Source organism: Ostrinia furnacalis, unplaced genomic scaffold, assembly GCF_004193835.3.
Source record: "Ostrinia furnacalis isolate ACB-3 unplaced genomic scaffold, ASM419383v2 OfSCF0267, whole genome shotgun sequence".
NCBI classification, from domain to species: Eukaryota; Metazoa; Arthropoda; class Insecta; order Lepidoptera; family Crambidae; genus Ostrinia; species Ostrinia furnacalis.
Genome location: NW_021130506.1, coordinates 711,208 through 727,054, shown reverse-complemented (window position 1 = coordinate 727,054; position 15,847 = coordinate 711,208). Strand labels below are relative to the sequence as shown.

At 37.1% G+C, this 15,847-nt stretch overlaps 1 protein-coding gene across 1 annotated transcript; it reads left to right on the top strand.

Annotated features, from left to right (window-relative positions):
- The first annotated feature begins 6,077 nt into the window (after positions 1-6,077).
- Positions 6,078-10,803, top strand: LOC114357970 (hexosaminidase D). The gene is made up of 4 exons (XM_028311807.1): positions 6,078-6,433; positions 8,804-8,995; positions 9,363-9,475; positions 9,810-10,803. Exons 1-4 carry the CDS (start codon positions 6,089-6,091, stop codon positions 10,801-10,803), a joined length of 1,644 nt encoding a protein of 547 aa, XP_028167608.1. The 5' UTR covers positions 6,078-6,088.
- Positions 10,804-15,847: the final 5,044 nt, after the last annotated feature.

Below are 15,847 nucleotides of genomic sequence, written 5' to 3'. Positions count from 1 at the left end.
GTTGTGAAAACAATTTATGAACTTTTAATAAAGCCCACATCGCTATTTGTATCCAGGAAAAGAATTAAACCTACACAGCAACCTTATTTATCCGCAAGTTTAAATTTGCCCGGGCCATAAAAAGGCAATTTCTCTTAGCCAATAAAAGGGCTATAAATTTGAGGGCTAGCCATGTCCCAGTTCCCAGATCTTTCCGCTCGATTGTTAGAATTCGCTTTTTTCGTTTGGTTAACCAGTAAGCGAAGGAAAATTTCTTTAGAAAGCTAAGACCATGGCTATACTTTGATTTAATGTGTTTTGTGAAGCTATAAATACAGTTTAAATACACTAGAGTGGGGTTGTTACTTGCTGTTGCCTTAAGCAATTTGCTATGACAAAACCTCCTCAGGGCAGAAAGTAAATAGGCATTTAACCTGGACTGCATCTTCGCTTAATTTAGTGAAATTGTCGTCGACTGCTGCACTATGGTAGGAGTGGGTTTCCCTAAGACAAGCATATATTTAGCTTACTCGGAGGGGTTCCTATCTAAAGTCTAGGGACCTACTAACCTAGAATTTCCTACTTCAGTTATATCATAGAGGTTTCATGTTTGAACAGAAAATAACACCAAATCGCAAATTAAAAAGAAATACTCGAATAATAACTTCTCGTAGTATCGATAAGCATGGCTCAGTACATCCCTAATGATGGTCCACACTCAACTCGCCCGATAGAGTGCGGAGTTAAAAAAGAGCTACTGCCCGCTTTACGGACACCGCTAAATACAGCCTCTGCCATTTTGGACCCGGAGAGTGTACTAGACTCTATAAGATACTATTCTATCTTCTTTCTTTGCAGTAATTTTGTTCGATACAAGTTTAGTTATGTCTCATCACTTCTTTTTCTTTTCCCTAGCCCCATTATTTGGGGACGTCATATGTCTTATCACTATCATTATTTAATTAATTATTAAGTTATTTAGATACCTATTATCTAGCCGGATAGTGGTTTAGTGTTTGTATGCGAAGATCCTGGGTTCAATTCTTGGATAGGAATTAAAGCCAATTCTGAAATTACTTGGTTTTTTTTTTATTTGATCTCCATTAGTGCTTCCGCACTAAACATAATTTGATTTTTTGTTTATTTTTGGTACCAAAATTATATTTTATTTTATTTCGTTTAAATCCACTTGAGTAGGTATCTAAAATATGAGATAATTTCTAGAATCAAATTTTAGGAAGTAGGAAATCTATTGAGTTCTATACTATTTTATTTAAAAGTCACGTTTTTCAATGTTTTTTGTCAACAATTGCCAAAATTAAATATTGATTTGATAAGTATGTATACCAACCATGGTAACATCCAAATATCTAAACGACTAGTATTCTAAGCTCCTATTCTATTACATGCATACCACTGCCAATTCCCGCCCAAACTAGTAACAATCTAACAATGGAGGAGTCCGATATCTCCCATTACCGGAATGCTCAAACAGACTGCGATGTCCGATACAAATTGTTCAATTGTTTGTACAATTACCTCCGAATAGTTGAGCCAGTTCTCGAGTTATACAAAGGGCTAGTTAGCGGAGTTATACGGCCAGTGTTATCGTTTTAAAGTTTTCTACTTATAATTTTCTTGTACAGACTAGAACACTTTGAGAACACGCTGTGGCATCTTATGTGAGAAGTAATAGATGCGATTGTGCAATGTACGAGTGTGTTGCGCTGTCGACTGTACTTTGTCTTTTCCGAGAAGATTGTACTAAAGAAAATGAAAACTAGTAGGTGACTTTAGACATAAACGACGACGCGCCGACACAAACTTATTTAGTTCTAGCACTGATGGCCGTTCGGGCAGAAAAGTCCGAGTGACAACCACGGGCCTGATGACGTAGTGCACTATATGGACCGACGACCTTGTGAAGTTACGGGCAGCGCACGACTAGTCGTTGTGAAAATCCTTGGGTGAGGCCTTTGTCCAACAGTGGACGTCATTTGACTGAAACAAACGAACGAATTATTGGTGTTTTACCATTAAGTCTTGGATATACTTACTTTTACTTGGTATACTTTACTAGAATAGTATGGTACTGGTACTCGTGACAATAACATTAGCTCCCAGTGGAATTCGAATCCGCTACACCAGCTGGTGAATTTATAATGTAATATCGTTTGATCAAATCCTCAGTTAAAGTGAATTAATATGGTATATGTAATACTGACGTGAATTAAACCCTAATATAGGATTGATTAAATTTTAAGGGTCTCTTGATGTCACTGAAATGTAGAATTTGTAGAATTAATTTCAAAATGTGTGTGACAACATTCCATCATTTAATTGACGCCCGTATTCACAAACGAGTGAAGCAGCAAATCGAACGCACAGTGTTGAATAGAGCTCTGTGATTGGTTCGTGTGTCACCCTGTGCGTCCACGCGCACTGTGAGACCTCATAGTAATGTTTGTAAATACGGGACTAAATTACTCTAATTATTGGATGAGGATGAGGGATATTAAAATTTGAATCGTGCTAAGTAATAATTACCTTTTTTAAAATGAAAGTCTGGCAAGAAAAAAATCATTTTAAGCTTAGTCGAGAATTTTAAAAATCTTTGGACATAAGTCTCAATTTATGAATCCGAGGCTTATTTTATTAAATTTGTAGTATTAAGTTAAATTAATCTACTTGTTTAAATCTTTATCCTTGTATACTGACTCGTAACAAATCGGAATATTCGCCTTCAACGGAATTCAAACACCTAATCAGAGTTGCGTTGTAGGATAAATCAACTACCACACAGGTAGCCAAGATATAACTACTAATCACACATCTTCATGGTTCAGGCTTTGTTGCTAGAACAGTATGTAAATAAACCATGTAATCCTCATAGTTTAAAATAATTTAATTCCCTGAAGCAATATACATCGGCCAGATCAATGAATAATATAAATCAGTCGAAGAAACTTAACCCAAAACTATCAGAAACTGTACCCTTAAGTTAGTATCTCGCATACTTCCTAATGCCTTGGATGAAGGTCTATATTTCAACAGCTTAGTTGAAAATTTGGAATTGTTTTCAATACACAAAGGCCTGAGTAAACTTACATGTAGTGCTGAGAATACAGCCAGCACACAGACTTATTGTATACAGACAATAATTTTATTTTTGTCTTAAAAATTTTTTTGCAAAGCCCCGTTGTTGGTTTTCCAAGAATTTTATTAACCCATCAAACCCTAAATAGTCGTATAAGACTGTGATAGCAATTGATTTCTATGATGTGTCATTTGCGAGTAGGGTCAAAAAGTTCTAAGTTTATGAGGCCAAAATACCAAATTCTGCTATATGAGATAATTTACCCAAGCAGAAGAACGTACATGAATTGAACATTGAATTTTCGATGATAGATCCAGTTTATTCTGTAATTATTCTGTATTTATTATTGGTACCGTTTGAAAGAGCACGTGAAGCACTTTCAGGATCAGTAACCAGTTTTTCGATATCTTGTATAGTTTATAAATAACCGAGTGAGATCACTTATCGTTACCACCCTGTATGATAAATCTATACTATAATATTATAAATGCGAAAGTAACTCTTGTCTGTCTGTCTGTCTTGCTTTCACGCCTAAACCACTGAACCGATTTTGATGAAATTTGGCATAGAGATAGTTTGAGTCCCGGGAAAGGTCAAAGGTTTTTGAAACAGGGACGCGCGCGATAAAGTTTTTCTGTGACAGACAAAATTCTATGCGGGCGAAGCCGCGGGCGGAAAGCTAGTCAGACATAAACCTGCCCAAGTATATCATTTTTGCCTTGACAACTCTTTCTTGTCACTAATCCCAAAGTAAGCTGGCTTTTCTCCCCAATCTATCCCGAATTGATCATTCAAAGGCCTGACTTGTTGATTGCTCCCGCTCATAATTTATAGCGGTTTGCGCCTCAGCTTAACTGTTTTATTGTGTACGATGATCGATTGTCAGGTAACTTGCCTCCCTCGATTATACAGGTAATAGTACCCCAGTTGACTTAGCTGTTTGGATCGAGATCTTTGTTATATGGGATAGTTATTACAATTGATTGATTTCTTTAATTTAATGATTTTTTTTTTGTTCTGTTAGGAGTGGTTAGGTTTCTTGTAAGTAAATAATTTAGTGAATTCTAGGCACATTTTCCGTGCACGTCACGAACAAAGTGAATTAACCATGTCATGTGGTAGATTAGTCAGCATTAACATAGAATTACTTACCTATTAAGTAACCTACGTCACAAATTAACCACGATCTTCGTGTATTTCTGATGTTCTCTGAAATGCTGATGTTAACACTTCACAATGACAATCTTACTTATGGAAATTTGAACAAAATTTTAAATTACTTTAAAGTTAACTCCTTTTTTATATTAAATGGTACCGTGAAGTTTGTCCGCGACTAAAAGAATTTAGTTTCCTACTAGAAGCATAACAAATTATTTTCTTTGAAAGTTTGAAACCACCAATCATTCAAAAATTTCCTAAAAACCTATTTAACTACCTATTCAAAATCTTAAAGGGACATAAAGATAGACATTTAGAGTAAGTATAACTTTAGTTTGTCTTGTGAACTAATTCACTGACCTATACTAACCTCCACATTTGAACGATCTAAGAATTACATAACATCTGCTCCAGACAAGACGCAAGAAGCCGTACTGGTGCTAAAGCTATTACTCAAACAAATATATACAACATATAATATGTATGCAAAGGCTCCACACTTCCAACTAGTTCGTTTATTCAGTCCACAAGTAGGCTTAGAGTGAACAAGTGTATACATGCTCGGTGCTGGTAGATTAGAAAAGTTTATTGTCGTACAGTAAAGTGGATTTAAGAAGGTGTAATGTAGTGTTGAAAGATCAGATTTATTTCATACTAGTGGCCGCCCGCGACTTCGTAGGGGTTGAATTTTGTATTATCTCGCTTTAGTGAGCACCTACATTCTAAAAGGAACGTTCAAAAATCTAAGACTCGTAGAACTTGTAGTTTCTGAGATTTCGTGATGAGTGAGTAAGTCAGTGACCTCCCGCTTTTATATCTATAGACAAATACTTCTTCTTCTTATTCGTTACGCTCTTGGCAGAGCGGTCGTGGTCACGTTGAGGCGTTGTTCACATCGGTTGTAGAGGCGGATACAACTCTCCGCACGATCTCCCTCCATCTCTCTCTATTGGCAAATACTAGACAACCATGAATGACCTTCATGGTACTCGTGCCATGAGACCTAAATCAGTTGCATCAACCACACATCTTAACACCTGAATATTTTTATTGGTAGAGCCACTTGGGTCTTTTTTCACATCTCTAAGCAGGTGAATGTGTGTGCGTCATCCTAAGTCTGGGTTGCACCATCTTAATTCAACTTTAACAAACGTCAAAAGTCTGTCAAAGTTCATACAAAAACACCGGTTATCGTCAAAGTTACGGTCAAAGTTAGGTCGTGCAACTCAGCCTAAAAGTGCAGATGCACTTTTGGATATACTGTACAATATCAATATCCACTCCTAACCTGAACTTAATTTAAAGCATAATAAACACAGTAACGTATGTATGCTAAGACAGGGATGTTTTTTTTTTAATCTTCGGCACTTTTTCGATTTTGGTTAAAGTACCTAATAATGTGCTCACAGTTTTTATTGAACTTCGAAAGTTCTGAGCTCCAAGGACGTTTAGTTGCAGTCTGCTAATGGATACAGTCTGCTACCAAACGTGAAAAGAGAGAGAGATTCAACAATACGTAGCTTACAAGCTATGTTTTGTTGATCCCCTTGAGTTGATGACAGGGATGAATTAGAATGAATTAGGATCATCTAATTCAGACAGCAATGAGTAAAACGATTAGGAAATCCTATGTAAATAAATTATGACTATCAAAGGCTAGAGAAGCAGAAGATTTTGAAAAGTATCTTATTTTAAGGGAAAAATTACGAGCAACGTTTTAACAGTTCACCAGACTGAAAACTTCTTGGATTTTTTGTGCCAAAGAGTATTGACCATGAAAAAAAGACAAGCTGACAAGGTTCAACTACAAATGCCAAAATGTCAGAGCTATCAAGATTTATGAATGAATCAAAGATGCGTTGCTTTCTGAATAACGCAAGAAAACTGAGGATGAGATTCATCTTACTGGCTCTAGCAATTCTCAGCTTGTATTTATTCATCTCGTACATCCTTCTTGAAGTGTGGTTCGTTAAAAGTGGTCAAAAGACCACGTCTACTCCTGTGTCAGTGAGTTTGACGTATGTCACAGTGCACGTAGACTTGAAAGGAACGCCTTTGAAGCTGTCATACTTGGAGTCTCTTCTGCCCTTGATGAAGGAGAATGGGGTGAACAGTCTGCTGATGGAGTATGAGGATATGTTCCCTTATGAAGGGAAGCTGGCCAATTTGAGCGCTGAGAACTGCTATAAGAAACCAGAGGTAAGCTGTTAATGTACTATCAGCCACAGTTCCAGCTACCAATTTCTGATCATGTCGTCTCGATTTATCGCAATGACTCGCCATTTGATGAGAGCGAGAGAAAAAACTAAAATGAGTAGCTGGAACTGTGACTGACACAGTCAGTCGTACAACCCGATCAAGTTAACTGCACACCTGGCAGCCGTGACGTCACATCGACGATCTGGTACGGGTGTGGGGCTGTGTGGGAGGGAGAGTCGCATTCCAACCAGGTGCGCATTTAACTTGTGGTTGTAGATGCACATGTCACCGTAATATTGTGAATTCCGTCAGATTATAAACTGACGTAGGTAGTTCGATTACAATCTAACCTAACCTAACCCACTTTTAGTTTACAATCTCACGCGTTATATTATAAACTGACGGAGTTCACAATTTCGCGTTGACACATTATAAAACGGGGCTAACGCCCGTATTCATAAACATTACTATGAGGTCTCACAGTGCACGTGAACGCACAGGGTCACACATGAACCAATCACAGAGCTATTCAACGCTGTACGTTCGATTTGCTGCTTTACTTGAGCAAGCATCGTTTGTGAATACGGGTGTAAAGGTGAGAGGTCTTACGGGGGTGGGCTACATGACCTTTTTGTATTGGAAGACCCGTGCCCCATAGAGCTTTGTTTCCTATACTCCAACCAGATGGGCTTTCTTTCTCACCGCTACAACTCCTGTATAACCAGGATCTACAATTGGCATCCCATGAAACCCAACCAGTGAAGGTTCGAAAATCTAGTTCTTACATTTTGAAGTACTTACCGCTCACCTTGAGATAAAACTGATGAAGGCCACTGGAACAATTTTTGATTTAAAATAAACAACTGTGAGCTATAAAACGTTACAAAATTCGCCTAGTAATTTATTAAGATAGGCACTGAATACTTAATGAATATTACAAATGCTTGAAAGCGTTAAAAGGTCTTTTAATTTTGATACTGAATTACTATATTTTGGCTTATTAATATTTATCTTAACACAAAATTGAAACTAAAATCTTAATTACGAGATTTTAAGCACTACTGAACTTAGCCTTTTGTATTCGTATATTAATAACTAATTATGAATGCTCTAATTATTTGCTCCAAATAATTATCACAGCAAATCCGTAATCAGAAAACAGGAAAGCTTGTGCTAAAGAAACATACATTACATAACGAAGATAAATTATAAATGTAAGTACGTTTGTACAGTCGCGGAATGAAAAGGTTCGTCACCTTAGTGTCGATTTTCGCTTGCACTAGGTATTGTAAGAGTCAAAACTGCCAACATTCATAACCGTGCAAGAAACAGTGCTGCTAACATTTAAATAAATATGACGTTTGCTAACGAATAAGGTTTTGCTTGTTTATTTTTCTATCCCATCAGTGCAATGTTACAAAATGTAGTTTTTTTTATTGAAAAGATAATGGCAGGTTGAACCAACAAGACGGTTTTAGTTTATCAATCATAATAATCTTCTTGACAAGTTAAATCGTCAAAAAACTTTGATCTGAATAATTTTGAACTTTACTGACGAACAGTTAAAGATTATTTTCTCTAACTCGAGATTATTTTGTAACATAGTTTCAAAAGGTAATATGTGCTCGTGATTCGTTGAAGGAATCAATTTGAAAACTGACGAACCTTTTCATTCCGTGACTGTACATATAATTTATCTTGAACGTTTATTCATGATTCCAATCTAAAACATTTGCCTACTATACAGGGTGGAAACGATAAGTGATCTCACTCGATTATTTCTAAACTACACAAGATATCGAAAAACTGGTTACTCATCCTGAAAGTGCTTCACGAGCTCTTTCTAACGGTATCAGTAAATAGTTACAGAATTAACTGGATCTATCCGAAAATTCAATGTTTTCAGCGACCAGCGAGACTTATCTCCTTCAAACTTATATGCTCTGTCACGTTATAAATGTCAATGTCACCCTTCCCGTGCCGCTCCCATGCCTCAGGCACTGACTGAATTAAGCCCTAGAGTTACAGACCCGCTGCCATTAGCTGACGTTATAATCAGGTTCTTCCCGCGACCTTCACCAGATCGTCGGTCCACCTAGTAGGAGGCCTGCCAACACTACGTCTTCCAGTCCGTGGTCGCCACTCGTGAACTTTTCTGTCCCTACGGCCATCGTCTCTACGAGCTATATGCCCCGCCCACTGCCACTTGATTTTAGCAATTCTGCGTGCTATGCCAGAACTTTGGTTCTCCTGCGGATCTCCTCATTTCTAATTCGATCACGCAGGGAAACTCCGAGCATAGCCCGCTCCATCGCCCTTTGGGTGACCTTGAGCCTTCTTGACTTGACTCATACTTCTTACTTATTTCAGCTAGAACGTTTTATCTACAAAGCATTAAAAGTGGGAATTGAAATCATCCCTCTAGTACAAACATTTGGACATTTAGAATATGCTTTAAAACTTGAAGAGTTCAAACACTTGAGAGAAGAAGTTTTGTATCCTGACTCCATTTGTCCCAGCAAGCGGGAGACCATGGTGTTCTTAGCGCACATGATAGGACAGGTATGATTTTTCTTTCATATTCTTCAAAAACAACGCTTTTTAATGTGAAAACGCGATTTGAATTTTTTTGTTGATAGCGTATAGTTTGATCATTTTAAGGTTGTCATCTTTACCAATTTAGATGCCCCAATGGAAAATAAAACCCATTCCCCTCATTCTTTAATTATTAACTTACTAATTGTGTTCCATAACATGTCCCATAGTAAGTAATTTATTTATAAGTATGGCGCTGGATGCAGGCCGCCAACCCGCCACCAACCGAGTGATGTGGAAATCATTGGGGGAGGCCTATGTTCAGTAGTGGACGTTCAATGGCTGATATGATAATGATGATGATGAGTAATTTATATTGTTGTTAAACTTTTAGATAATGGATTTCCACAATTCAATACGAACATTAAGGTATATTCACGTCGGTTGCGATGAAGTCTTCCATATAAATAAATGTCAGCACTGCTTGAAGAGAGATCTGGTTGACATGTAAGTAAATACTAAACCTATCTTGATTATTTCCATTATTACGACTAATTTAACCATTAAGTTACAAAAGTGTTCTATTTCAGTTTATAGAAATAAAAATGCACCCGTGAAAAATCAAAACAGTTTCACTATTTTTTTATCTCTGAAATATCAATTAAAAACCCCAAGTTAATTTATTTAAATTTTAATTGCTTGCATGTTTATAATAGGTATTTTGTGCGTAGTTGCCATAAAACAACATACAAAGCTTTTTGCTCATTGAATTTTATAGTGTTCCCGTTTTTACGACAGTTCGAAACAAATATATGAAGCTGACTTTATTCTACATTCCCAGGGATATCTTCCTACGTCACGTAAAAACCCTATCCGACGTTATGAAATCCCAGTACAGCGATACGACAGTGCTCATATGGGACGACATGCTCAGGGGGATCAAGCCAGGCGAATGGGACTACATCGAGGGTCTTGAGAACGTACAGCCTGTGTGTTGGGATTACGGAACCGAGATACAAATCTCGCACGCGAACCTGTTTAAATACCACAAAAAATTTCAGCACTTGTGGATCTCTACTGCCTTTAAAGGCGCCGATGGAAGAACAGCCACCTTCCCAGATCTTAGGAACCGCTTCATGAATACCTACAGTTGGATGAACATGATATCCAACTATAAGTTTGGAGGGGAAAGCCAAGTGTACAATTTCAGAGGCGTAATTCTGACTGGCTGGTCCAGGTATAGCCACATGGATGCCCCGTGCGAACTTCTGCCCGTGGCTATACCCAGTCTGATCTTAAATTTAATGGTGATCCAAAAGTTTAAATCAGGTGTTACCTCTGATGAGGGCAACGACTTCTTAGAAGACTTCTTCAATAAGTACCTAGGCACAGAAATGATTCAAAGTCTGAAATGTGTGATTGACATCGATAATTTCGATAACTCCGAATGCGAATTCGACGGCAAACAACTATATGAAGTTTTGAAGGCATACACTACTATTTCTGGTAATTTGGATGACATTTTCAACGATGATAAGCTTGGTTTAAAGTATGTTGAGTTCTATTCAAAATTCAACTTTATAAATAAGAATATAATGTCCAATCATTCGGCACTTGTCGTCAAATATCTTAAAGATATCATGAATATTGAGAATTGTTTGGCTAAAGAAATGTCGAAATATTACGAAAGCGAATTTGTAGTTGAGTACGTAAATTACAAGATTAGTCCTATTAAGAAGAAACTCCAAAGGCTGCTAAATATCTACGATGTTGTTTACAATGTGAGCACTTGGACGAGAAGGTCGAAAAATAACAATAGCTTTGCCGTTACATGATAGTAAAGTACACTTAAATACTGTACTAATACTTATTATAACATATTTTCAAATAATAAAGTGATTTATTTATAAAACCGCTTGGCCAATTTACCAGCAAAAATATAGTTTTCCGTGTAATAGACAAATGTTTATGGGATGAACACAAGCAATAGTAGGTACCTAATATTTATCCAAAACCTACATGTAAAGAATTGACTTTAAAAATATTTGTACATTATCCGATTTAATATAAATTTCCAATGAAAAAAAGGCTAACTCAAAACATTTTAACATTTTTAGCTATAGGATAAAGCGCGAACAATGCAAAACATTTGTTAACCTTTTTCTTGTAACCGCCAAACTCTGAAACCGCAACATTTGAGAAACATTTTTATTTGAATTGTTTCGGAGTTTATCCTGTTAATGCGGAGTTCCTAATAATGTAAATTTATCTTCTTTATACAGACCGTTTAGGGTAGTTTCATCTCCCAAAGGACCTACCTAGTTACTTTCGACGTTACACTATAAGTTAAAAGTAAAACTTTTAGGGTGGGTTGCACCATCTTACTTTAACTTTGACAAACGTCAAAAATCTGTCAAACTCCATACAAAAAGCACCGGTTATCGTTATAGTTACCGTTAAAGTTAGGTAGTGCAACTCAGCCTTAGTGTATGAGCGCTCTTACAAAATCTTCGATTCTTCATTACCTTCCCTGTAAAACTAACTACTACCACAGAATAATAATAAGTACTACGTACAGAAGTTTTACTTCGCGAAGGTATTTTAAAAAAATGTATGCTCAATGTCATTAACAATATGGTGTAATTTAGCCTGTCTCAAAGTCAAGCACCATTTTGTTGACAAACGTCAGTGATCGGCACTGCGCCGAAGCTATATGGCTGACTTCGGTAAAATGATGTGACGTGAGGTGCCAAACTGCGGAAAATGGCGGAGGAAATACATGATTTAGCATGAATTATCATGAATAATATTAACTACTTATTTACCTCTCAGTGTCTTGAGGCAACTTAAAAAAGTACATTCTGTGTTTTTATTATTATTTAGGCAGTTAAATACTGCACTGTATTTAGTATACCTACCATTTTCTTTATTTTCTTCCATCATAGTTACGCAAGAATACGCGTGCGTGAGTCAATGTTCGCTCGTATGTGAGGCCTTGTCAAATAGTATCCTGTAGGTGGGCCATCGTGCGTGTTTTGTTTTCGATGTAAACTCGCGGAGATGAACAGGCCTGCTACTACTGATAAAAAGTAGACTGGGATGCAAATTAAATAAATGAACATGGCAAAAAATACTAATTTTGTGCTAAGCCCGCATACAGCAAGCCATGCGAATCAGCGAATTTGGAAGAGACGATTACGAGTGCAAACTCTATTTATACAGAATCATTGTCCACAAACAATGAGATCTTTAATCTTTTCTCCATTTTACATTAAAACGTTTAATTTTAAATACCTACTTCAGACTTCAAAGACAATTCCAAAGAACCCAAAGCGAAACGTTTGGTGGTCCAATTATTTTGCAAACATTTTCTCTACTGAATGACAATGGGGGTTTTATTCTACAATAGATACTTATGATGAGTTGCACGGGTTGCACCTTATTCAACCGTGACTATAAAGTCATCTATAACCACTGTTTAATCTATTTAGTTTATTTTATTTTTTATTTAGTTTGACAGACGTTTGTTAAACTAAAAGTTAAAGTAAGATGGTGCAACCCATCCTTATAGCTATAAAACGATTCGGTTTTCATTATTTGCCTAATTGTTTAATCACACCGAGCGCGAGCATCCCTGAACACTTTTCAACTGTATTTATTAAAAAAAACTTCTAAAACTCAGACAGTATCCCCAAAAGTTCGAGTAATAAAATGGATACAGGGGTTTTTAATTCCCTTATTGGCTACTGCGGCTTCGAAATTTGTTTTTTGTACCTTTAATTGAGAAGCCGTGTTCCCAGGCATTCACTAGACCAGTGATTCTCAAAGATGCGTAAATGGGTAAACCCCTTAAAAATAGAAAAAAATGACTCCTAAATAACCTCCTTTTTTAAATCGGTGAAAAATAGGCCCAATTTATAAAATATATCCCTTTTACCTACCAGGGAGAGAATATCATGTAAATTTAAGACACAAATTACTCATTAGTAAGATTATTCTTGCTATTTGTAATTTTGATTATTGCAGACTTTATCATTATTATTGATCATTGCAACGAGAAAACCAACTGTCACTTATTAAACTGATTTTGTTTGGTTATTCGACTAGCGTGGTGGTGGAGTATTGGTTTAACCGTTTTAATGCTGTTTTTTAAGTCGAATAAAGTTAGATGTATCCATAAGTTTGAGAATAACTGGACTACATAATCAATCAGGAGCAGACACAAACCACACACGGAGGAAAGATAAAATCCCGAACTGTATTTCACGATCGTTATTCAGATAATGGCAGTTGGAATAGTCTAACGAACAGTTGTTGATTAAATGTGATTCCATTTGTTTCGTAATGTATTAAGTTTTACGTCCAGCCGTTTGTTTGATAGTGTTTTGTTTTTATAGTGCGATTTATTACGATTGATAAATGAACTAACATTGGTATAGGTTAGTTGTACTTGTGGTATAGGTTATCAATCAAAATACGCAATAGGTCAGCGCGACAGCGCATACAGATACAAATCTTTGCTTGTGTTGATCGCCTCAACACTTGCTACGCGCCCTATAACGTTAGTTGATTCATTAATCGTTTCTTAGATGTAGATATGTTAGTAACTTATCTAGTCCTTAAGGTAAAAAGCAATACACAAGATCTAAAGAGACTTAGCCGAAATGATCCGTATAGCTATTCATCGTTTGTCCTTAGGGACAAACGATGCTTAGGCATAGGGTTCTCCACCGTTTGTCCCTAAGTATGCATGAATAATTTTACATTTAAGTCACCCAGGAGGGTAGTACTTAGTCCCTTCAACCTACCAAGGTTAGGGCCCATCTGGCAAACCCTACACCTCGACTAATATTGTCAGTAAGTATGAGACTGCCAATATCTACCTTACCTACCCATAATATTAAGTATACGCCATTATCGTCCTAAGCCTAGACGCAGACCATCGATTTTTCGTCGGCCGATAGTTTAGTCGGGCAGTTGATCAGTATGTATGGAAGTGCGCACGTTACACCGATTTGATTTGGCCGATTCTTCATACATTTTAAAATCGGGCACAACTATCGGCCAAATAAAAATCGGTGGTCTGCGCCTAGTCTAAATTAATAACAAACCTTTTTTGTTTAAGCTAAGTTTTAGGCAGACTGTATCTAAAAACAAGCTATCGAATTGATTCCGCTTACATCGACAAGACTCGACGTCTGAATTCCGTCCGAGCAGCGTCCGTTACACGTCACTTTTCCAACGATTCCACGAAATCGTAGTCGGGAGAGCTGTTGACGTTTCCGTGGAATAGGGAAAACGGTCCCATAGCACTGGCAGTTCTGATATTTTTCTTTTATGGTACATTTTGGGGATGATATCCTTCGTTTATTGACTTGAGGCGGATAGCTTGTTTATGAATGAAAGGAGATCAATATTTATTACTGTGTCAATTTTATTTTACCTTGTCGACTCTTTAATATGAGCACTAAAAATGTAGACGTGTACGTACAATGCATAAAAAAATTGTGTAATTAAACTTGAGCCTAATCGCTTTTATTTAATGGTCCTTCGAGCCGGATCCACGTGACAAGTAAGTCTGGGAGGTTAGGATGATAGTGTGAATAACACCACCTGTAGACCGAGCAGGCTGGCCATTTAACACAGATTTTGGAGCAGCTAATTCGAGGCCAATTTTTTGGTCTGTCTTGCAGAAATATCCTGCTGTTAAGATAGATATTTAAAAAAAAGTTCAAGGTCAAAGTTGCAGAGCGTGCTATGGAAAGTGCAGCGTGTGACGCCAACGACTGCCAAGTGAAGTCTTCAACACTAGGACGTGTAAATCTACCAACGACTGCCAACCGAAGTCTTCAACACTCTGCGTGTTTCAGCTCCTAGCGCCTCAAGCGACAGAAATTGACAACTCGCTTCAACTTTCAACCAATTGTAACTGTATTAGGAAGCTGCAAACGCAAACTGGACTAAACTCCAGGTAAGACGGAGGTTTGTTAGCATCTAGTTTGCTAGAGTTTGTCACAAACTTTGCAGACGAACAAATCTGGTGTACCGATCTCCTCAGCGAGAACTACTGGAGGAATTAACTGTTGTTTGTGTTGGTAATGTTTCATACTTTGACAGGTTCTTTGTAAGTTAAGGTATGGCAACCTTTTCTATCTTTAAGGTCCGTATTACAAAACATTGCTTCAACAGTAGGAGTTCGATTCGTTTTCAGTCATAAGTTAAAATAAAACCAAACAAAAGCCTCAATCTATGCTTGAAAATGTGAATGCGCTAATATTTTGTGGTAGAGTTGCTGTTAAGTGTAACAATCCTTTAACCCCCTTATTAATAAAAGTTACACCCTAGTTGAACTCTGGCTTAAATTGTCATTTAGTATGGAAATGTCATTTTAATCCTGTGTTCATCCTAGGTGTAACTTTTTATTAATAAGGGTGTGAAACTTTTAAGGCTGAGTTGCACCACCTAACTTTGACCGTAACTATAGCGATAACCAGTGCTTTTTTTGTATGGAGTTTGACAGATTTTTGATTAGTATGATACATTCCCTTTTAACCTACGTTAAGTATACCTATTCACAGTTAAACTATTTATAACTGCACCGTAGAATACAGACACGTCCGTTTCATTTCTCCCGCATTGTCCGCGCAGCGCGGGTACAGACAATGGGTAGATGCCTCATGTATGACACAGTTAGGAGAAATGAGCCAGGACAGGAGATGCTCTTCGTGGATCAATTGCAGTATTTTTCACTGTATTTTTTTCCTCGGTTGCAGTCATTTAGTATGTGCTGGATGTGTATTTCCAATACATTAATCGTTTAGCCCAGTGAAGTCAAAGTTAGCCTTCTGCAAACAGCTGTTGCATAGCAGGAGTTAGATA